The following is a 22630-nucleotide window of genomic DNA, read 5'->3' as shown; positions in this document are numbered from 1 at the left end:
TTTATTTTTACTGTGATTTCATGTCTTGAAAGTTTGATCAGGTGTTTGATTTCTGGTTGTGTATATGTGATATTATGGGATCATCATTTTGTTATTTGAGAATTAATTTACCCACTCCAGGTGAACTGGTGTCTTGTCACAAAGCTATTGGGTGATTATTCTTAGCAGAAGCTAAGTTATCATAGTGATGTTGTTCTTTACATGCTCAATTAATTTACTTTTTCCTTTCTTGTTGATTTAAACAAACTGGAGGAAATACACTGGACAATAATCTTCAGAAATGAAGACTTCAGCTTTTTTTTAGTTACATAAAGCCATACTTTTTTTGTACCTCAGTGGGAGCATTCTGTATTTGTCTATGAGATATTTGTATTAGCCTTTATCATTAAGACTAATTTGTTGAGAATCAACAAATTTTAAAGAATTGGTTAAAAGGAAATGTGAAAATGTGTACAGTTTACATGTTTGGCTGATATTAAATTTTAGACTATGCATAGCCAATGGCAGAGTTAAGATACTGTACTAGGCAATTAAACAGGAGGTTAATGAAAACATAAAAGAGTAAGCAAGATCCTTGTTTAGAAGTTGCAAACACTTTTACAAATATGAGGGTGAACATGCTCTAATAGTCTATGTTTATTGGGAGTGTGACAGGCTACAAGAATAGCATTTAAATTCAAGTGTACATACCATTATATCACCGCTGCAAACTAATCTTGACTTTTTAAGATTACATTCAGAAAAAAACAGCTTTAATTTCTCTTCATCAGAAACATTCACAAAAAACTGACTCAATTTGTCAAAAGTGCACAGTTTCACATTACTGAGAAATTATTCTCGGCATGTGAAACATGGTACAGATTTTCTCATATTGCAGTAGAAGGTAGAAATTCTTAGGGCTTGCCCAGAAATTTGACGTCTCGCATTACAGGTATGTAAGATGGAAGTGAGTTGCTGATGTGTATTGTAGTATTAAAATTACAGATCAAAGTCATGCAGTCTGGAGAGCCTTGACTCCAGAGCAAATCGTGCAGATCGAGGGGTTTTGATCAGCTGAGCCTTCAAGACCTCAGATCCTGCAGTCCACCCAATGTCTGTTTAGAGAGGCCAAGAAGCTCTTGGGACCCGAGCCCCTGAGGTGTGCTCCTGAGGGACTCAGCAGCATAATCTCAGCTGGGCCAAGTCAGAGCATCCTTGAGCTTTCTGGAGACTTGCAGTTCCTTTCTTGATGATCTGTGTGTTTGGCTCATCACTCGGCCTCTGAGGACCAGGGATCTGGTCTAGAGCCCATTTCCTCAGCAAAAATGACCACGTGTTGCTGTGGGTGCCTGGCTTCTCTGAGTAGTCTTAGCTGCAGTTGTAACTGCAGCATGTATAGAAGGTGTCATTCCTCTGTGTGTCTGGGTTATTCAGAAGCAGAGTTATATACAGGATACCTTCCCTGCTGTCATCCATAGCATTCTTCTTTCCCTTAATTTAAATATCTTTTTGTTATAGTTTATATTTGTATTCCCTTCTATTTATAGGCTTCTTTTATGTTTTTGTGAATGCAAACAAATTCTGTGAGTAAAACGCAGTGAGTGAACATTTCATGAGGAAACAATGGTCTGATTTATTGCACCATATTCACAGATATTGCTGTTGTCATACAAGGTTGACCTTGTAATCTCAGGGACACAGAACTAGTCTGTATTTCCATTGTCTGATGCTGTCAATGTCAACATGAGAAAAAGAAAGACCAGCTGTGCTACCACCTCAGGAATCCAATGGTCCATGAAACAATATTGGTCTTCCCTTTGTCTTCTCATCTAAACTTGTAGAAGATAATAGACAAGTTTTGGCTGATCAATAAATGAATAGTGAGCAGGAGGGTCGTAATTGCTATACAAGGAATTGCACCATTAAAAGGTTGTTGTGAAATAAGTTTACAAGCCTTAGAATTAATGGATTTTCCAAGAAATATCTGATTTATTCTTGTAATTGAAAACTACTTTGAAACCAAATGAACAATCATCAATGCTGTTTGTGTTGTTAAGGTAATGTCCAAGCAAGTATTGCAGCTAAAAATTGCTGTAAAATAACACACCTTACCTTTTTTCTGTTATTATTGTAGGAGTCACAACAGGGATCTACAGGACACAGCAATACAAGTAAGTACCAACTCATTTTCTAGCTAAATTGCGGGGGGTGACAATGACTATGAAAAAGAAGCAACTGATGAGCAAGAGACTAGTAGCAGACTGGGACAGTGCAGAGCCTCAGCAGGCAGTACTCAGCTATGTGGCAGAATGTGGAGAACCAAACTGAAGAGTGACCATCAAAATGTCAGATCTTTTGGTGGCCTGGGAAGAATAAAAAGTATTAATTTTGTTATGGCCGTTTCATTACCTAAATGAGAAAGACTGGAAGGGCAAAAGAGTGTCTTTTTTTGGAAAGCCAGAAAAGAGCTGACCTAATTGCAGGTCCGGATCCAGACTGCAAGAAAATTCTGCGAGAAGACTTGTTATCATTTATCTTTCATAGGCAATGGTGTATTTTGTGGCCACTGCACAGTAATAAGCTACATAAATCCTTGCAAACTAACACTAGATAATGTTTTGAAGACCGTATGGCCATGGGTCTTTTTGGCTGGCACTGTGGGTAGGGAAGCAATATTTGCTTGTTTAGCTTCTGGTCAGGGCTTTCCGGTGGACTCCAGTTTACAAATCATGGTGCAGATCAGCAGCATTTTAATTACATTTAGTTACGGTAACAAACTTAGCAGCTGTATTGAAAGGGAAGATTGAATTGTTCTGCAAAACAAAATATTAATCCTCTCCCCTGACACCTCTGACAGTTGTTGATGTTGTCTTGCATATTAAAAATACATGATCCTATCCTGCTCTCCACATAAAATGACTGCAACCAGAGGAATTATTTTGCTAGCTTCCTGACCTGTCAGCCAACACAGAGCCCTGTTTGCAAATTGCAGGGCTGTGACTGAAGACGAAAAGTGCCCTGAGCTGGTAGCTAGGGCCCTGAGCTGGTAGCTAGGGCTTTGAAAGGGTCTAGTCACTCACTGTGTGAGGGAAAAGACATCCAGAGAGACAAGGCTGGGAGATGTAGGCTTTTATAACAGTGTGGCTCTTCACTGGGGAAAGGTCAGCATGTGGAAGGCAATGTTGTGAAGAAACATGCAGTGGTGTCACTTAATTGCTGGCGTTGGTTTGATATCAGTTCAAGTACCAGCACTAAGGAAGTAATAAAAGGCAAAGGGGATGAGGTTCTGTCAGAAAATAATGAATACAGTAATGAGAGAAGGAAGCACAAAAGAGCCATAACAGAGAGGGCTACGCAAACACAGGCAGAGGCACAAGCATGACAAACACACCAGCTGAGCTGAGGGCTTTGCAATAACATCAGAGGCCACAATACTTGGCCAGCTTTGGTCATAGTTGAATATTTCCTTCTTTCAGCAATTGAATAAAATAGGTTTTTCTGCAGATTTAATGAAACTCACTTTCCTGTAGATTATGCAATTGATCCCACATCCTTAAAAGTTTCCTCTACTCTTTACTCCAGCAGTCTCTGACTCCACTTCACTTCCAATTCCCCCATCTGCCTTCCCACACCATAGTACCTCCAGTTGCTTATCTCCTCATTCATCCTGTTTAGCAAAATCAGCATATATTTGCAGCTGTGCAGAAGCCAGACTTGGTACTGACTGGCTGATGGCAACTAAACCAAAGAACAGCTGAACCAATGCAGAAGTGTTTTATTCATTGGTACCAAAAGTTTAGGTCACTGTTGGACACCCAGACACTTTTCGTAGCATCACAAAGAGAGTTTGACTACTCTGAGACTGTATTCATAAGAATTCCTGTTGAGGTGCTGGAATAAGACATCAAATAAACACATTAGAATGAGATATAGATTTTACCAGTCCTGTGTGTCAAACCCAAAGGAAATTTGGGGAAAAAATTATTCAGATACATGGTAGGTTTACCCGGACCAGGTGTCCACCAAAGCTGCTCTATCATTCTCCTCCTCACTTGGACACAGGAGAGAAAGGACAACAAAAGGCTCATGGGTAGAGGTAAGGGCAGGGACAGATCTCTCACCAATTACCATCATGGGCAAAACGGACTCAACTCAAGGAAATTAATTTAACTGATTACCAGTGAAATCAGAGTAAGACAAATGAGAAATAAATCTTAAAAGCACCTTCTTCCTGGGCTCAACTTCACTCCCAGATTCTCTGCCTCCTCCCCACCACCAGTGTAAAGGGAACGGAGAATGGGGGCTGCAATCAGTTCATCATACCTTGTCTCTGACACTCCTTGCTCCTCACCCTCTTCCCCTGCTCCAGCATGAGGTCTCTCCCATGGGAGATGATCCTTCACAAACTCCTCCAACACAAGTCCTTCCCACAGGCTTCAGTTCTTCATGAACTGCTCCAGTGTGGGTCCCTTTCACAAGGTGCAGTCTCTCAGGAACAGACTGCTCCACTGTGGGCCCCCTGTGGGGGCACAGGTCCTGCCAGTAAACCTGCTCCAGCATGGGCTCCTCTCTCCATGGGTCCACAGGTCCTTCTAGAGGCCTACACTGCTCTCTCCATGGGTCCACAGGTCCTTCCAGGAGCCTACTCCTGTCCCATGCTGTCACAGCCTCCTTTGGACACCCACCTGCTTCAGCATGGAGTCCCCTGTTGGTTGCAGGTGGATCTCTGCTCTACCATGAACCTCCGTGGACTGCAGGGGCACAGACTGCCTCACCATGGTCTTCACCACGGGCTGTAGGGGAACCTGTGCTGCAGCACCTGGAGCACCTCCTCCCCCTCTTTCTTCACTGACCTCAGTGTCTGCAGAGCTGTTTCTTCCCATAATCTTACTTCTGTCTCTGGCTGCAGTTGCTTTTGTGCAGCATCTTTCCACCTGCTTACATCTGTTATCCCAGAGGTGCTACCACCATCGCTGATGGGCTTGGCCTTGGCCAGCAGCAGGTCTGTGTTGGAGCTGATTGGCACTGTCTCCATCAGACACAGGGGAAGCTTCTGGCAGCTTCTTACAGTAGCCTCCCCTGTATCCAGCCCCCCCATTACCAAAACCTTGCCACACAAACCCAGTACAGGATGTGAGGAAATACTAGCAAATTACTCTGTGGAAAAGAAATCTAATGATCTATGTACTGAATTATCCAAATGCACATCTTCAGAGTCCGAATTAGCTGTTATTTCCCATTGCACCGTGTCTTCTTTGGAGTGGCTCTTGAGCCTGTCATTTGCAATGGTTTTACTGCAGCTGCCAACATTGTCTTTCTCATGGATAACATTAGCATTTCTGTTACCCTTCCCCCACAAGGAAATCAAAGCATTAAAAATCCGATAATGACTGAAGTTATACAACTCCATCACAATAAATATTATTTATCCCTGTTACCCAGAAAGGGAAACGTGTCCTGGTTAGGTTGAGTGATTCACAAAATTCCAACTCAGAGGAGAAAGGCCACCTACTTTTCTGGCCACCTACTATTCAGCAGGGAAATCCTACAGAAGTTCATTTGAAATTTATTTTGAAATTCGAGAAATCTGGACACATATCTTCTGCTTGTATCTAAAAATGTTAGGAAAGAAGTTGTGTGAGATGAGGTAGAAACTAGCAAAGAACTCCCAGCTCTGTGGGTAAGGATCTGTGGACTGATGATTTCCACTGTGTGTTTTCTGGAGGCACGTGTGCACATACACCCACCAACACACAGACACGCCTGTTTCAGGAGACCTACACAGCACTTAGCACCTGAAATAAGGTGTGCTAACAGTAGTCCCATAGCCAGGTGGGGAGCATGTTCTTTGTTAATTCCAAAAAGACTAAGAAAAACAAAGGATGACACTAATTGGCCCAAAAGAAGAAGCCAGAAGAATCTAGAGAAGATTCAGCAATTTGGCAAATGCCAGTCTCCCACAATGGTACCTGCATGCATTTGGCAGGTTACATAAAAATGAAGAGTAAATCTTAGTCTGGCCAAGACTATAAAAAACCGAAGTTGTTGTGACAGGTAATTCTCTTTTACATATGCTTGTCCAAAACCAAAAACTGTACCATGCCTGTGACATTCAACTATACTTAAGCTATATACATTTTTAAAATTTCTAAGATTCAATCAAGTGAGAATAAAATAAAGCATTAATGGCCAGATTTTCTACTCTGATAGGCTGGACTGATGAGTTTTTACCATCTGTACAGGCTTCATCCTTGCCCTCCACACAGAAGTATGTTGAGTGACAATTAGCATAAAAACAGCTACAAATGCTTAGTGTAGGTAATTCGTTAATATCCAGTTTGGCTAAATCACAGAGATTCCATTTCCTCTTTCCTCACAGTACATATACTGTTTTCCTTGTTGCTGCATTAACATATATTGCTGAAAGTAGAACTAATGTGAACTCTGCTGGCAGAGCACTCAGGAATCCATATTCCCTCTCACACTCAAACAAACCAGGGTTCATGGTAATAATTCATGACTTAGAAAAAGCCCAAGTTACAAATAGAAAATCTTTGAATATATGCCAACTGTTACTGTTGGTTTCTTGTTCCAAATTACCATAATGCAGATGAGCTCCAGTGCTCCAGGCACCCTAAGGCTGACAAACACATACTGTAGCAACAGCCTTCTAGCCAACGAGTTTATCATTTGGATATACTTTCTGAGGTCTCTGCTAAAAGTGAAGAGCAACCTAGAGATTATGAAGTGGATGTATTCTGTCCTATGTGGATGCCCCGCTCATGCCTAAATTTTGGGTGCCTTTAGCTGTCCTCTTACAGAAAGTGCTTAGCTTTTCTAGAGGCCCACAGAGGCATCAGTGAGTTTGAAGTCATCCAGGGCTTTCCCCATCCTGTTTAATAACGTTTAGGCACCTCGGTTGGGTAGACACAAACCCTTCCAGAGTGGGGAGGACAAGATCTAAAAGTGTTTGCAATACTCAGAACCTCCTCTACAAGACACCTACTTCCAGAAGGTCACTGTCTAGGTTAAGTCCTTCAGCTTCTTTCTGTACAGCAATGGAAGAACATTGGTAGCAAAATCCTGCCTCTTCTGAAGGCAATAGCAAGTTTTCCAGAGGTGCCCCTTACAGTCATTGCTCTATGAAAGCTGAAGGTGAGGACTTTATCAGCAGCAAATGGATGATGCATAATGCCCACATGCATGGACTTGGTCGACCAGGACTTGATGCAAAACCCACTCAATTCAATGAGCAGAAAATTAGGCAACACCACTACAGCCTGGCCAAAATAAGCATTTCTCATATTTTTTTTCAGAAGGCACGGGTGGATTTTGGTTTAACAAAGCTCATTAAAAGGTAATGGAGAAAAACACATCCATCAGTAAACCAGTCACATTCAACCTCTGTGACTCCTTGTCTGCTAGGCAACATAAACTTATGTATAGACAGCCATTAGCATCCAGTGACACACGAGGAGCAGCAGCTGCACAATCGCTAGGTCCAGAATTCAAGGTGATTCAAGTGGAGTGCCATAACCTGTACATCCATGGTAGAGCTAAACAGAAATCTTACACTGAAGTGCAGCTTTCTTGGGTTACTCAGAGAACATTAAATACAAAAAACAACATCAGCCTTCCTGTGTTTTGATAGGGGGTGAGGGGTAGAAAGGAGGGCAAAGGATTTGACCTGACTTAGCAGAAGCAGTACCACCTCATGAGCCAGCAGTCTGCCTCCCCCTGTCTGTGCTATGTAACTAAGTTGTGTTGGGCAGATACATTATTTTGGACTCAGTATGGGGGTTGTAACAAGCCAACATGTCAGGACCCATGTGAGTCATAAGGAAATGTGAAGAAGCATCCCTTGGGCCTCTGAAAGTTCTTAAGCATTTGGATACCTGACCTCTCTGACGCTGAGTGCCTTTGCCAAAATGTACAACATAGCAAAGAGGGCTTCCCCAGCCCCTGATTTACAATTGCGAAAGAACACATCCTTAATCTGTCAAAAAGAATGTGAACCAAAATATCCATTGGCAGAATTGTGCCCTAATCACTGCCTTACTATCTCTTGCTGATGCTGTTTTGCTTTGTATGAAATAGTTATTGTTCCTGGAGCAGGGTTTTGGAGCAAGGGCATGTTGTATGGAGTACACTCTGAGTAGCAGAACTGTAGGGCCCTAGAGAAATCCTTTCCTTTGCTCTAGGGTCTGCTGTCCCTGGTAAATGCTGTGTCCTCTAAGCAGCCTCTCTTGTGGAGTTTCTCTGCCTGACATTTAGAGAGTATATGTATCAGGGACAAGAAAAGCCAAGTCAGGATTGACCCCCTACTTGCACATGCTCCAGCAGTGCCCCTGCAGCCCTGTGGTTGCCTCCACAGCCGTTTGTGTGTGTGTGGTCAGTGTTAGCAATGAATAAAGCATTGACATGTCACATCTGAGCAGTTTCCATATTGACCCATTTCTGATGTCATTTTCTTCTTCTTTTTTAAAGGGAAAAGTGATGTAGAGCCAAAGAGCCCAGAGAAAAGTGCAACCCATACATCGTAAGTCACATTTGCGTTTAAAATTAGAGAAGACAGCTGTGTTTTTATCAGATTTGTGGGCAAAATAAAATTTGTTTGTTTTCATTAAGATGATCGCTTTCACTGATGCTTTTCTTAAACTGGCTTTTTAGATAATGACTAAACATTAATTATTCCTATAACTTTTGCATGCTAGTAAGTCAGAGATCTTTGCAATTGAAATGGTTCCATATCACACTGAATAGATATGAGATTATTTTTGTGGGTGTGCGAGGCTGGCCTTTACAACCTTACTTCAGCATTACCTTAATGCTGCTGGAGTTTGTCACACTTGCTAAAAAACATTATGTCACATATACCTTTGATGTACTGATGTAATTTTAAAAGACTGCAGTCTGCAGCTTCACCTCCGAATTACTTGAAATCCAATTACAGTTATCTCTGGTCTCTCACGATTTTGTTGATGTTTTTGAATTAACAAAAGAAGTCGAGAAATAGATGGGAACAGGCACTTGCAATATATCAGTGTTCCCCCTCACTCTAGTGCAACAATAGAAGCTTTTACCATTTTTAACTCTAGTATACAAAAGATTAAATTGTTTTGCCAACATAAACCAGTCTATGAAACAGATAGGCTGCAAGTTAAAAAAAAAAAAGCATCAGTCTCCCAAACTGAGCGAGATAAGTGAATTCTTTTAATAACTACCAGGCAGGAGCACTATGAATTTCTGCAAAACCATTCACCTTTTTAATCCCATTTGAGGGAGGGAAGTTCTTGTAACAGTCAGTCATGTGAATTTTAGAATGTGTCTAGTCCATAATTTATGTATTCTGATTCCTGTTATTTAAATTCAGAACATTATATCATGTAAATCTCATAAGGTGTCACCATTTGTTACATGGCCAAAAGTATTCACAGAAGGAGGTACAATAACAGTGATTTATTGTGAGATGTTTTGATTTCTGCTGCAAATACGCATTAAAAAATCTTCTGGAAATGAATCTAGAAAAAGATTTGACACAGTGTAAGAAATGGCTTGTCCTGCAGATTGTGTTGTGGAATGCAATTATAGTATGCAAGCATATTTAGCCAAACTTATTAAATGAATTAAGCATTAGCAGCCTTATGCCTTCTGATAGTATGATTGCTGGGAACGGTTAAAGAATTATTCCAATAATTATCATTTTTTAAAATAATATTGCAGTAAGAACCAAAAGAAGAAGGGTTTTAATGCCATCTGGAGGTATTTTGGAGAAATGAACATATTTATTTTTGCTCATATTTAGCAATATGTAAAACGTAAGCTGTCCTCCAAAGTGTTTTTCTCTAGTTAGACAGTATTTTATTGATGAGGAATGTTCCTTTTCCTTTCTGCTCTTTCATCAGACCCTGTATGATCTCTGAACCCACAATAGTGGTATCTCTGAATCCAAAATGTGAGTTCAGAGATACACCTCAGTATGGTTACAAATTTGGTTTGAGACTACATACTGTGTCATATGGTGGGCTGCGTTAGATTGAACAGACTTCAAAATCTGGTCTAGTGTGAAAGGTTCCTTGCCTAATAAGAGATCTTAGTACAACCTTCTGAAACTGTGCTGTCTACCAGATACAGTATATTTATAATGCTTATCTTTAAATTGTTACTATATTCTAAGGCTATTCTACAGCATACATTGGTTCCCAGAACAACTTTTAGAGGTAGAAACAACTGGTTACTGTTGATAAATGACTGCATTCAAGAAGCAGAGGAGCCTCTAGTTAAAGAAAATCTGCAGAAAAGGAGGCAGAAGAAAAAAGAGGAGATGAAAGGAAGGGAACCAGCAAGTGCTGTGCCAAAAGAGGAGGAAGAAAATGAGAGGGGGGATACAGCTAAGAAGTAGAAAAAAGAATTGCAAACATCACGTTTTCAGAAAGAGATACAAAAGTGAGAACAGTAGAAGAGAAAACCAGAGATCAAACACTGAAAACAAGAAAGAAGGGAGAGTGATACAAGTAAAAGCTATTAACAAACTAAAGTGTATGTGTTAGTCAGTAGAGGACTGGGTCCATAAGCATTATAGTGAAGGAATGCAACTCGTGTTGATATGTAGGCACACACCGATGCCTCAGTTCTCTTTATGCTACCCTGCTCTTGGCCTTCCACAAGTTTCTTCTCTTTTCCGTCTTCTTCTAGGACAGGCTTTTATCCCTGGTATCTCAGGCAGTCATGGATACAGACTTTCTCTGCTCTTTTGGTGGTGTAGCAATTCGCACCTGTGTACACAATGCACAGGCAGAAGGACCTACAGTGCAGGCACACACGTGGATGTGTGAGTGTATGTGCTCGGTTTGTCCACAGTATGGGATGTACTCTTCCCTTGCACACATGAAGAAGGCAATGCCGTTGTGCAGCTGGATGAGAGGTCCAGCAGTGCCCAGCTAGGAGCTGCAGGGGTGTGCAAGGAGGCATGAATGCTGCCAGGGGTCCCTGTGAGCAGAAAAGCCTGCATCTTCTTGTGAAGTGTCACTCCCCTGAGTGTAGAAGGAGTCCAGTTGGCACCTCTTGGCAGGGGTGCTAAAAAGGAACAACATTGATATAGGAGAGATGGCACGTTCTGGCCTGACCAGGAAAATCTGTGAATTCATTTCACTGTGAATCAGTGTTTCCCTGTGAAAATGGAACAAACAGCAACAAAAAAATCCCGCAAAGTAAGTCATGTTTGCCTAGAGGAAAATAACAGAGAAGATGGGGAGGAGTAAATTAATGTTTCTTTCTTGAAAATGTCTTTTTTATTTTCCTCAGGCATGTTACAAGCCACACACTCAAGCCAAGTTTATATGACTCAATGGCAGTTAATTCATCCCTGGTGTAGATATACTACCTCCATCCAAACATTATTTATGCAGCTTCAAAGGACAGGTTGATTACCCTCCTGAATCAGGCAGTGAGGCATTTGTGCACCAAGCATGTACATGATGTCTCCGCTTCAAGACATTCCTCATGCCTTGTCCACTGGTCTCCAGGTCCTCAAAACCAAATGTAAGTCTGAGACCTGCAGCACTAGGGCCAAAGGTGCTAACATGTAACCTCCCCAAGTATAGAAACCTAGAGAGCAGGACATGGGGTGGTCTGTTCAGAGGGGTTTGGGTACAGTAATCATACAGAATGGCATCATGCATAGGGGTTTTTTTCCTATATGCATTAACTCCCTGGACAGACATGGTATGATACAGCTCTCCACTGATAATAATATTAAACATTAAAAAACTAGTATGCATTAGATGATGCACATTAATTGATGCAGCATCCTAATGAGGCAGCTAAATAAGGGCAGTTATTACAATGCTAAGGATAACTGAGATGGATTTAGGAGAATGAAACTAATGAGAAAGCAGGAAGGAAATCTGAGCAGAGCTGTGTTGTTTTGCACGATATTCCTATGGCCTTCACCACTTTGGTGTGCACAATAATCACCTGAGCTGGCACTGAAGAATTGCAATAGAAGATACCAAGGTGTAAAGCTGTCTGGAGTCTTCCCCAGTTGATTCATGTTCCTTGTAATTGTCATGTTCCTTGTAATTGAGTGCTTTTAAAGCTATGAGAATTGTGGATTTGAAGGGATTTTGTTGTTGTTGTACTCAATATATATATAGCTCTTTAAGGGTCATACGGTTACAGCTTCAATGAGCATTTCTAAACTTTTAGGATTGCTCAGAAATATCCAGCAATGTTTTGTTCTTTTGGTTTTATGACAAGAGGGTCAATTTTCAAGGGTCAGAGAACTTCCACAGTTTTTGTTAAAAACACCTAGTTTTTGTTAAAATCCTTCTTCCCCCTGGTTTTGCCAGTTGTAGTCTGGAGGGCTACAGACTGTATTAAAGAGTGGGGAATGAATAAAGAAAGAGAGCTCTTTGGTTCTTTAATATTTGAATTTATAGAATTTTAGTCTTTCTTTGGCAGAAACTGTGTCCTCTCAGTAAGCTTTGGATTGTTGCAACTAAAACTTTTAATTTTATAAAACTTGCGTGCAAAGCAAAGTGATTCCAACCAGTACACATGTTTCCAAGGACCTTGCAGTGCCACAGAAACTCCTCCATGAGTGAGGGGTCTAGGATCTTCCATCCTCCCACTTGCAAAATATGACAATAATTAAAAAATGGCAAGCATACACAAAGCACTCAGCATGATTCCTGCTCTTGGAATGACTTTCGATGTCTGTTGATATGTTCTTCAGTACCTTTGTGTTTGTAAATGATTTCCGGTTCAGACTACCCAAGGTTAATCATGCCTGACTGTGATTCACTGTTTATGCATTTACCTCGACATTTCTAGTGCACTTACTTAATGATATCAGGGCTAGCAACTAGATACCTCAGTGCTGTCTCTTTATTAACCCTCCAACAATTGTTTTCATGCTGAGCTGCTCCAGATTTTTCCCTCCCTTTTTACAAGAGAATTAACCAAGATTGAGGGACACTTTTATAATTTATGGCAGTTATGCAGGTTTTATCCTTTGCTAATATTCTCTGAGAACCACAATGACCACACTGTGTGTGTGTTGGCTTGTTTGCTTTTGCCTGGCAGAAATAGATGTTGACTCTGTTCCTTTCCTGCACTGGTCCCCAGCATCACTTGCAGAATGGTTTGCTCAGGAGGATCTTCATTAACTACTAAATTCAGCAGCTTCCAAGCTGCCCATTTGCAGACATTAGTGCTACAATTTCTTGCCTATCCAACACCTGCTCATTGTTCTCACCACCCTGATTCTTCTTCAGGAAGGAAATAGAAAGTGGCTGTTGTTGTTGCTTGATGTGACACATCTGTAGTGGTATAAGCTGTCACCTGTGGGTTCTTTCTTCCTCCCTTCTGTGTTGCCCCTTGTATCTTCAGAGTGACTCATGGATAAACAGCCAAAAACTCCTGCTGGTTTCCCCTTCTGCAGGTGGGAAGACTGAGGCAGAGGGGTTACAAAGTGCCTGCAGAGAACAGAGAGAACCAGTCCCAAATGCAGGCAGTGAGCTTGAGTGAGTGTCATCAGTGCTCTGTTCTGCTCTTAGCCCCCAGGGAGCTTGGCCTGTCACGTCTAACTGATGTGTGATCTTGACCTTATGTCTCTCAGGCAACAGCTTAGCTCAGTTGATTAGGGCATAGTGATAATAACACCAAGGTTGTGGGTTTGATCCCTGTATGGGCCATTCCCTTAAGATTTGGGTCTGGTGATCCTTCTGGGTCCCTTCCAATTCAGAATATTGTGTGATATGACCTTGGGAGTCTTACTGTGATATGAACTGCAGCCTGGTGGAACACTGGAAAGAAGAGTAGCTTTAATCCTCCCTCACTTCACTGAAAGGCCCACTGCAAGTTATTTTAAGTTAACCTTGGCTTTCCCCCATCTAAAATAATTAGACCACCATGAAGACTGTCTTACTAATATTTGTACAAGGTGTTGAAAAATTTAATGTTCTGTAAAAAAGGCTGAGGATTACTCACCCAAAACAGTAAAGGAAATGAGTAGTAGTTTAAGTTTTCAAAGACAAACCTGGGTAGTAAGTGGTAAATGTCCTGAGGAGTGTAGGGAGAAAGCTGTAGCAGAAGATGCTGCCCCTCCCATGTGCCTGCAGACCTGGTGTGCAGGGGCAACTCCTGACCCATCACCTCTCCACCCGGAGTTTCAGTCTTGGGAGAGGGGTCATACAATTTAAATTAGAAGGATCTGGCTTTTGTCTTGCTGAACTAGAGGGAGGGATAGATGGCAAATAGGGAAGGGACAAAGCATTCAAGCTGCAGAGGAGAAAACCCTTCCATTGGGTAAATCTTCAATATCCTTCTCTTTGTTTGCCAAAAGGACCCTGATGGTTCAAGTCAATTGAACCAGAAAATAGCTAGCAGATGGGTTTAGAGGACAATGGAGAGGGTGAAATCCATGCTAGTGAGGAAGTCAGTTCCCAAAAAAAGGGGTTCCCAAACTTTCATGGGATGTAATCCACTTTTTAGCTCTCAGATTAAGATACTGGGGCAACTTCCCAGTCTTCCACAGCTCAGATTGTGGACATTTTAGGTGACAAGAACATCTCCAGAAGATACATCAACCAATGATTTGGTGAAACCTCTTTTAGTAACTCCACAGGCTTTATCGGGGGCTGTCATGGAGTATATCAACCCTCTCATGAGCCACAGATGATGCTGCTCTGCTGAGAAGCACAACTTCCAGGAGATGGTAACCAACATGAAATGGTGTATTTTATGTTAATTTTTGAAATTTGTTGTTTCTGAAAACATCAGTGTGTCAATAGCTTTGAACGTACATCTGTGATGTTTCTGAGAGAAGTTGTGCAGTCCATGATTTCAAAAAAAAAAAAAGGAAAAAAACTCCTTAGAATGATGAATGAAGGCAGTGTTTTTCAGAGCAATGGAGGTCTTGAAAACTGTAGAAGTGAAAGTCTGGTGTTTATCCATCAACTAAGTTGCTGGCAGAAGAAGAAGGCTGGCTTCATTGCACTATTCCACCTGTTTACTTGAGCCTTGGCTTGCTGAGCTAACCCCTAACACTGCCAGACTGTCACTCTGCTCAACCAGTCCAGCGAAAACAGCTAAAATTTTAAAACACTCTCCTCAGCTTTCAAAGTCCCATGAAAAAGTTCCTTTTTCTGCCCTGTCCCCTAAAGAATTACCTTCGGTCCATGTATTGGGTGTTTCTCTGCATATTAAATATATAGACTGTTAAAAAAAAATATAATTCCACCATAACTTCCCACTCCCAGAAACAAAATTATTTCACCTGTTGGGTGCATCAGAGCCACTGTGGTATTGTCAAAATACTGATGTGAACCTTTCCTGCCAATTCCTAACTTTTTCTGAGCACAGATTATTTTTTGAGTTTACAGTGTACAATGCTGCTGATAGTTCACAGAAAACCCTATTGTAAGTTGATACCAAGATGTCTATTTTCTTCAAATGCTATAAAGACATTTTCTTGGAAGACATTTGCTCACACAGATCTTTACTGAATCTGTCTTTAAAGCTTACAAAGTTAAGGAGGAAGAATAAATTCGTATTATTGGTCTTTTCTTTTTTGCCATGTAAAAAATATAGACACATAGCAGTCAAAGATGATACAAGTAAAAAAAAAATATCTCTAAATAGCGCCTAAAGTCATATAAAAATATCTTAAAAACATGATCTCCCTGAAAGCAGATGAGATGGAGCTGATTTGTTTGGTTTAGAAAGAAAACACCTGGAAGCCCAATCTGACCTTAATTGCAGCTGTGGTTTTCCTGGGACAAAATTTAGCTTCTGTTGATTTCGAGTCAGACCAAAAAAAGCATTATCTGAGATGTCAACAGAAATGGGGATAGATGAATGCTAAATAAAAGTGCTGCTGAGTCTTGTTTGACTTAGATGGGGTGAGATAGGGCTTTCACTGTCCTGTTTTTAAATTCTATCCCTCTCTTTTACCAGATATAGCCAATAGCTTGAGTTAACCACCCTTATTGCTCTATTCAGAGTTTTTTTTACCAAGTACCCTTGATACAGGCGCACCTTCACCTTTACTATCTGCCTGTACTCTGCACACTGTAGGGAAAAATAATTAGCCATGGGAAGCTGTCCTCGTTTTGATGCCACCCTTGGCTCAAAGCTGAAGAGGGAAGTGGTTTTATACAAGAGAAACCTTCACTCTGAAACAGCAGCTTTTGTCCCATTGGAAAACTTACTATATTGATGGGCATTATTTCTAATTTTATACCAAGTCAAAAAATGCTTCCGTATCACCAGTGTTCATTTAATGTCATTTAGAATAAAGCTGAGTAATTTAACTGGCTAAAATATCATCAGGATTGAGGAAATGTTTTCCTGTATTGCACCAAAAGCATATTATTTTTCTCTTAGGCACTGTTTTCCTTGGACTTTGTCATTTGTAAGGGACTAATTAGGAATTTCATATTTATTATATATTTGCTTAGAATACAGTGGTTAAAGAGAGGTTGCCAGGAAAATGGGGATATGCGAATACCTGGGAAGAAGGCTGTTTCACTGGAAATGCCTTCAGGAAGGCAGACACCATCGACCCCGCTCTGTATTTTTTCTCAGAAGAAAATGATAAATGGAAGCTCAGCGTCTCACACATTGAGTTTGTGGTGTGCCTGGTGGTGTTTTTTGCTGGGCTAAAATTCCTGGTTGCCAGGGTAACACATTTTGGAAATCTCTACCCTGGGCGAAAGCGGCTGCAACTTGAAACCTGCCAGGGCTGATGCTTGGCGGGGGCACCACCACTGCTGGATGCGGGGGGCTGCTGGCTTCCCCCAGGGGTTTTGGGGAGGGAAACAAAGCAAAATGGGTCCAAAAGAAGAGAAAAGCAATTGGGAGCATTTGATACTTCCAGGGTGTCGTAACCTGATTTTTTTCTCCACACTATGTCCCGTCAGCCTCGTCCCAGGGCTGAACCGCTGGGTGATGGGAAGAGGAGAGGAGTGTGTGTGCCTGGAGGGTGGGGAGAGGAGGACGGCGAGAGGGGGAGAAAGAGAGATATAGGGTTCTGGCCACCTGCCAAGAAAAATAACTAATATTTTGCAAAAGAGAAATCCTAAGACTGAGGTCATAGTATGGAAAAAGTCTGTTTCACAGACTCTTGAGCCTGCATACAAGCCAAGTTTTTTTAGGGTTATTTTTTGGGGGGGGGATTTGTTTTGTTTTGGCTCTTAGTTTTTTGAGGGGTTTTTTTGGTTTTTTGTTTTTTTTTTAATGCAGGCATCCTATTAACATTTGAACATTAAAGCTTGTCCAGGAATGGAAAGATTTGGGAATTTGAAGTGCCTTAGTTTTCTACTTTGATGATGCACAGATCATTTTTTTTTAATAACAAGAAAATGAGATTTTGAATGAGAAGCTCCCTCACTTTGATGTTAACTTATTTTATGACTACGAAGACCAAATTAAGGGAAACTAAACAAATGCCTGTTTCTCCCAAAGAGTGACCAAAAAAAAGAGACTTTTCAGACTTGGTGGACAACTTTTTATTTGCCATGCAAAATACAAAAAGATACTGAAACCTGAAATGATGATAAATTTTCCTATGTGGAAAAGCCCTACTCTTCAGCCATGAATAACTATGATTTTTTTTAACCTTTATAGTGGCAGGCTGGCAGTTTCATGACGAATTACTTTTCATACCTAACTAAACAAATTATTGAAGTTCTTCTGCCTTAATCTCTGGATTTGGATTAAAAGTCAGTGTGTGGATATTTTTTAACTGGGGAAAAAATAACTCTTTGGATTTGTTAGGATGTTATTGCAAGCAAGTTTTCTGGTCTTTGATTTGCTAAGCTACAACTGGAGTCTGTCTTCCTCGGGGTAAGAATATTTCCACATTATTATTTCACCTGTGGTATTTTAAAAGGGAGCATATTATATTTCAGCATGTATCTTGGCTTTTTGCATTCTGTTCTTTGTTTAGCATGCAGACAAGCTTCATCTCCCCAAAGAGATGTGGAATATATTTATCTGCAATTTAGAATTGATGATAGATTTGACAAGCAAGCAGGGTGACACACTGAAGCTATCAAAGCTGGAGATGAATCAGGACAAGGGTTTGGATTAGGTATATTGTTCCTGAGATTCAAAAGGGTTATATTTATTGATCATTGCAAAAGCAGGGCAACTCTGCCATTGACTTACAAAGATAAAAGCTAAGTTTTTCCAAAGAAAAAAAAACAACCGCATGGTTTGATTGGCCCACAGACCTTTTATGGCAAAGTAGTGCAATTACAGCTGGCATCTCTGCATGCTGATTTTTATTAGTTTTGTAAGATATTTTGTCAGGATTCATTTGTGCTGATTCCACCTTTCATGACATAAACTGTAAGCAATTGTCAGCAGAAAGAAGGCATCTCTCCACATATTTCTTCGGAGATACACTCCAGAAGGTGTGATAGATCAGGCATACTAAATTAAAATAGAACTGATCTGTTACCTGATAAACATGTGGACTTACTGTGTATTTAATTGCATTAGAATTTAGTACAGTTATGGGTACAAATCCTATACATTCACATCAGCTTTCCTACTATCAAAGCAAAGACAAATCAGCAAAAATAATCTCTTAAAAGTATTTAGTAGCATGATAAAGACAAAGGATAAGCAAATTACCCTTTTGTACCTGTTTTGATGGCCAATTTTTGTGGCATTTATAATGCAGGGGTAGAGGGGGCCTTCTGGTCTGAAGTCCCTTGGGGAGATGAGGCAGGCAACCCAGATGCATGACCCGTCTTGATGTAGTTCAGATGGAGGCGAAATACAGCAGAGAGAGAGGAGAAGGTCTGGGGCTGAGAACCCCAGAACATCACAGAACGTAAACTCAAAAATAATTTGTCATGACTCTGGTCTATACTGGTTTTAACTGTTGGACTTAAGAAAAAATTAATGTTCCTGCTCACATAAAATCTACATATGTTCCCAGTAACTTATACAAAAAATGTAATATGAGACACAAACTCTAATACTTGCAATCACTGTAACAGCAGTTTCTGTTGACTTCTGTGGAAGGAAAAGGATAAAGTCTTTTGCCACAAACTGTTAAAAAATCCTGGGTCTTCCTCTGTCACAGAGCAAGGTTTTGATCTCATAAATAATTATAGACAAGCATGATGCCTTCCAGCAGGACTTCTTTCAGCATTATTGTTTGAAAGACCAAGAATTCCCGTAGGTGCCTAAATTGGTGCTTATGCTGTGCTGTCCATCTCTAGTTCAGTTAAAAAACATTTCCCCAAGAGCAGCATGCTTTACTGTGAGCAGTCTCAGTAAAGCAGGATGACTTGCGTGTGTTGAAAAAGTGACTGCACATGAAAGACCGAGGGGAAAAAAAAGAAGAACCTGTGTTTGTCAGGGTGGAGGTCTGCTTCTTCTCCACATCCCTCACACTGAGCATCGCATCCTGCAGCGCAGTAATCCCAGCACAGCTCCAGTGAGTGAGCAGTCCAGCACCGAGGCCAGGAGAGGAACAGTCAGCTCAGGAGGGATGTCCTTTCCTCCCCTGGAGATGTTTACTCTTTCAGGCTTTGTATTCAAGAGAAAGAAACCTCTCCCTGAGCCTTTTCCGTGGGTTTCATTACTGTCTAAGAGTGGCTGGCTGATGCCACTGTTAAGCCCTGCAGCACCCACAGCAGCCTCCTGTGACCAATGCTGAGTAGGCAGAAGTCAGGACCAAATTTCCAGCTCTCAAGCCTGGGAAACAGTGGAATAAAGAGAGAAAAGGGAAGATCAGTGGTATAGTAAAAGAAGACTTGTCAGCCAGAATTTTAGGAGCTCCATTACTCTATGTAATACATAAGACCAAATAAATACAAAGACATATATAATACATGAACAATGAGAGATGGGCATGAAGCTGGATGCTAAAAGTTAAGTTTGTAGAAGGACCTATAATATCGATATTATTCCCAAATTGCATATATTTCCTTCAGACAACAGTAGGTGGACAACTTAATAACCATCATCTCCAGACATTGTGGAAAGATTATAAAAAGCAACAGCCCTCCTTTTAAAATTATTTTGATTTATTTTTATCTAACAGAAATGGCCAAGTGTATCTTTAGCATGATCCCATTTGGCTCAATGACATTGCAGAGCTATGAATTCACTATAAGAACAACTCTTTCTGCGTGCTGAAGAACATAAAAGCCTTGGTGCCTAGCTGGAAAGCAAATACCTCTTGCTCAAGCCGCTTATGTTTTCCTACTTGAGAGAAATTAAAATCCCATCTTATTTCTTTGCATGCACTTGTCATCCACTCAGAGTTTTATCCAAATAAATCTCTGGTTCTTTTCAAAGAATATCTTCTATATAAGTTGTATTAGCTTTAAAGACTCACCAAGAACAGCGCAGTCCAGGCTGACACACTTCCATAAATCTTATTCTACAATTCTGCAGCTCAGTTAATTAAATATTTGATGTCCCAAGAAGCTGCTGCCTCCCAGACACAAGGAGAGGAAGCCACCACACCCCCTTCCTATCTTTGGCCACCAGATACAGTGATGTTCAGAGACTTTCCACCCATGTTATACAACTCTTCCCCTCTCCCCAGCCCACAGCACTGATGAAATTAAATAGCACAAAAAATTAACCCCACTGTTGTTGTAATGCAACTCGGTAATGTGTGGCCATTTCCTGCTACAGGAGAATATGTGTTTGCTGCTTTGGTAGTGGGTGTTTTGTGGATGGGGCAGAGGGGATCCCAGTAGCACAAACCTGGAGAGCACTTCTGCAGCCTCACATCCCTGCCCACTCTCCAGGTATCCTTGGGCACCTTTGATCCAATGCTCAGGATGATCTCTGATTTGTCTTTCCCTGTCTTGTTACCTGCTATCCATCCCATGCCATTCACCACTCCTGATTTTCTTTCCTTCCTTCCCTCTCTGCTGTTCTCCTACCATCCCAGCCCTGGTTTTGTAAAGATTCATCACCTGCAGTCTCATTTCTTACTGCCTTTCTATTCTGCTGGCCCTTCCCTTTCCACTTTTTCCTCACAAAACATGTCTTCATGTTTTCTGAGAAACAGAAGAGAAATAAAGTGATATATGTAACAAGGGATACACAAATACACCCACAGTAGCTCAGGTTTCTGGATTAGTGCATGTCACCATTTCTCTCCTTTCTTCTTTCTCCTTTGATTTCTCCATCATATCATCTTTGCTTCACAGTAAAGAATAACTTATAACTCTTTTGTCAGGTGCCCAGGTGTTGCCTCAGTCTTCCTTTCAAGGACATAGTTTTCCATTCCTTCTCTTTTAAGAAATACACAAGAAAAACAAATTAAAATAAGAGAGAGAGATTAATATGGAGAAAAGTTTTACTTAGCTACAAAATGTTTTCCGTTTATAACTTTGGGTATGATTGACAGATAGGTTTATTTAATCAAATTGCCTTTTCTGAGAGTGTATTATTTAATGAGGGAGTCATTTTTTTGATTGCATAGGAAATGTGAAAGCATCTGAGAATTTCTGATGTGCTATTTACTCATCCATTATGTTGGGAATCAGTGTAATTTCAATGTCAGCAGTGGAATTAATAATCATAACTGTTATCTGTCACAGAATGATCTATTTGGGGATTTTCTCAGCAAACCGGTATATATCCCCCACCCTTTCACCACAGAAGGAAGTTTTAAAAAATAAATCAAACTTGAACATGTTTTTGTTTTAATTATCCCTTCCGGGCTGATGGTAAAGGCACATATTTTCAGGCTTTAATTCAGCATTGAGTCACTGATATGAAATCCTTTAGTAGCGTAAATTACCCCTACTTTCTTTTCCCCACTTATTTCACTCAGACTTTCTCAAACACTTCCATCAAGGACGTCTACCCACTGAAGTGCACCCTCCCTTCCTGAAAAAAAAAACAACAAAAAACCAAAAAGCAACAACAACAAAAACCATAGAAATTACAGTCTATCTTCCAGAGATAATGCAAAATGCCTTTTTGGCAGTAGTGTTAATTTGGACTGACTTTGTTCCATTTTTGGTGTGGTACTTCACTGTTGGGCAAACAGGCTTCCCATGTGAGAGCAGGGGAGTGCCTGAGCAGAGGAGTGGACAGATGTGAGGGAGGCAGGCAGAACCCAAATCTGTTTTACTCTCTTTAGGTTATGTGCAGCCTCACATAAGTAAATAACTGATAAATTAATAAAAGCTTTCAATTGATACATTGAATAAGTACCAAGTAAGGGCAGTAGCTGTTAACTGAATTTCTTTTTAAATAAAACACGTAAGAGAAATTTTTAAATTCATCATTGTTCCTTAAAGTGTTTTAGTGCCTCATTAATTCTTGATTAGCCTGGTTGTTAAAAGGCCGTTATTATGTGGTAATAAGGTGTAGGAAATTACATCTAGGACAATAGTAATGTCACACAGACCTGCTACAGTTAGCACCTCATCAGGTGCTCACACCAAGTGCCAGGGGTTCCCTGCCTGGTGGTGGAGTTCATAGTGGTTGTCTACAATGATGGGCTGTTCGCTGAGATGAGGTGAGTCCTCTGGTGCAGAGAAGTAGAGAAATATGACAAAATAACCCTCTAAGCAGCCTCCTGCCTTTCAAGGGCTCGCTGGTCTTGCCTTTGGCAGAGTAGGACAACTGCTGTAAAACAGTGGAATAAAATTAC

The 22630-nt window shown here is 40.8% G+C and overlaps 1 protein-coding gene across 3 annotated transcripts in view; it reads left to right on the top strand.

The window, feature by feature from the left end:
- Positions 1–22630, top strand: part of AFF3 (ALF transcription elongation factor 3) — a 333159-nt gene that overhangs the window by 194636 nt on the left and 115893 nt on the right. For all 3 annotated transcript variants that reach the window (XR_007907616.1, XM_051806789.1, XM_051806788.1), the window contains exons 6-7: positions 2114–2150; positions 8467–8518. Coding sequence is in view for 2 of the 3 variants with exons in the window: in XM_051806789.1 (XP_051662749.1) it covers positions 2114–2150; positions 8467–8518 (89 nt within the window). In the remaining variant the exon portion in view is untranslated. The remainder of the gene's footprint in view (positions 1–2113; positions 2151–8466; positions 8519–22630) is intronic.

This window comes from Manacus candei, unplaced genomic scaffold (genome assembly GCF_025592945.1).
Source record: "Manacus candei isolate 608988 ecotype Guabito, Panama unplaced genomic scaffold, ASM2559294v1 h1tg000069l, whole genome shotgun sequence".
NCBI classification, from domain to species: domain Eukaryota; kingdom Metazoa; phylum Chordata; class Aves; order Passeriformes; family Pipridae; genus Manacus; species Manacus candei.
This window is presented reverse-complemented; position numbering and strand designations above follow the sequence as displayed.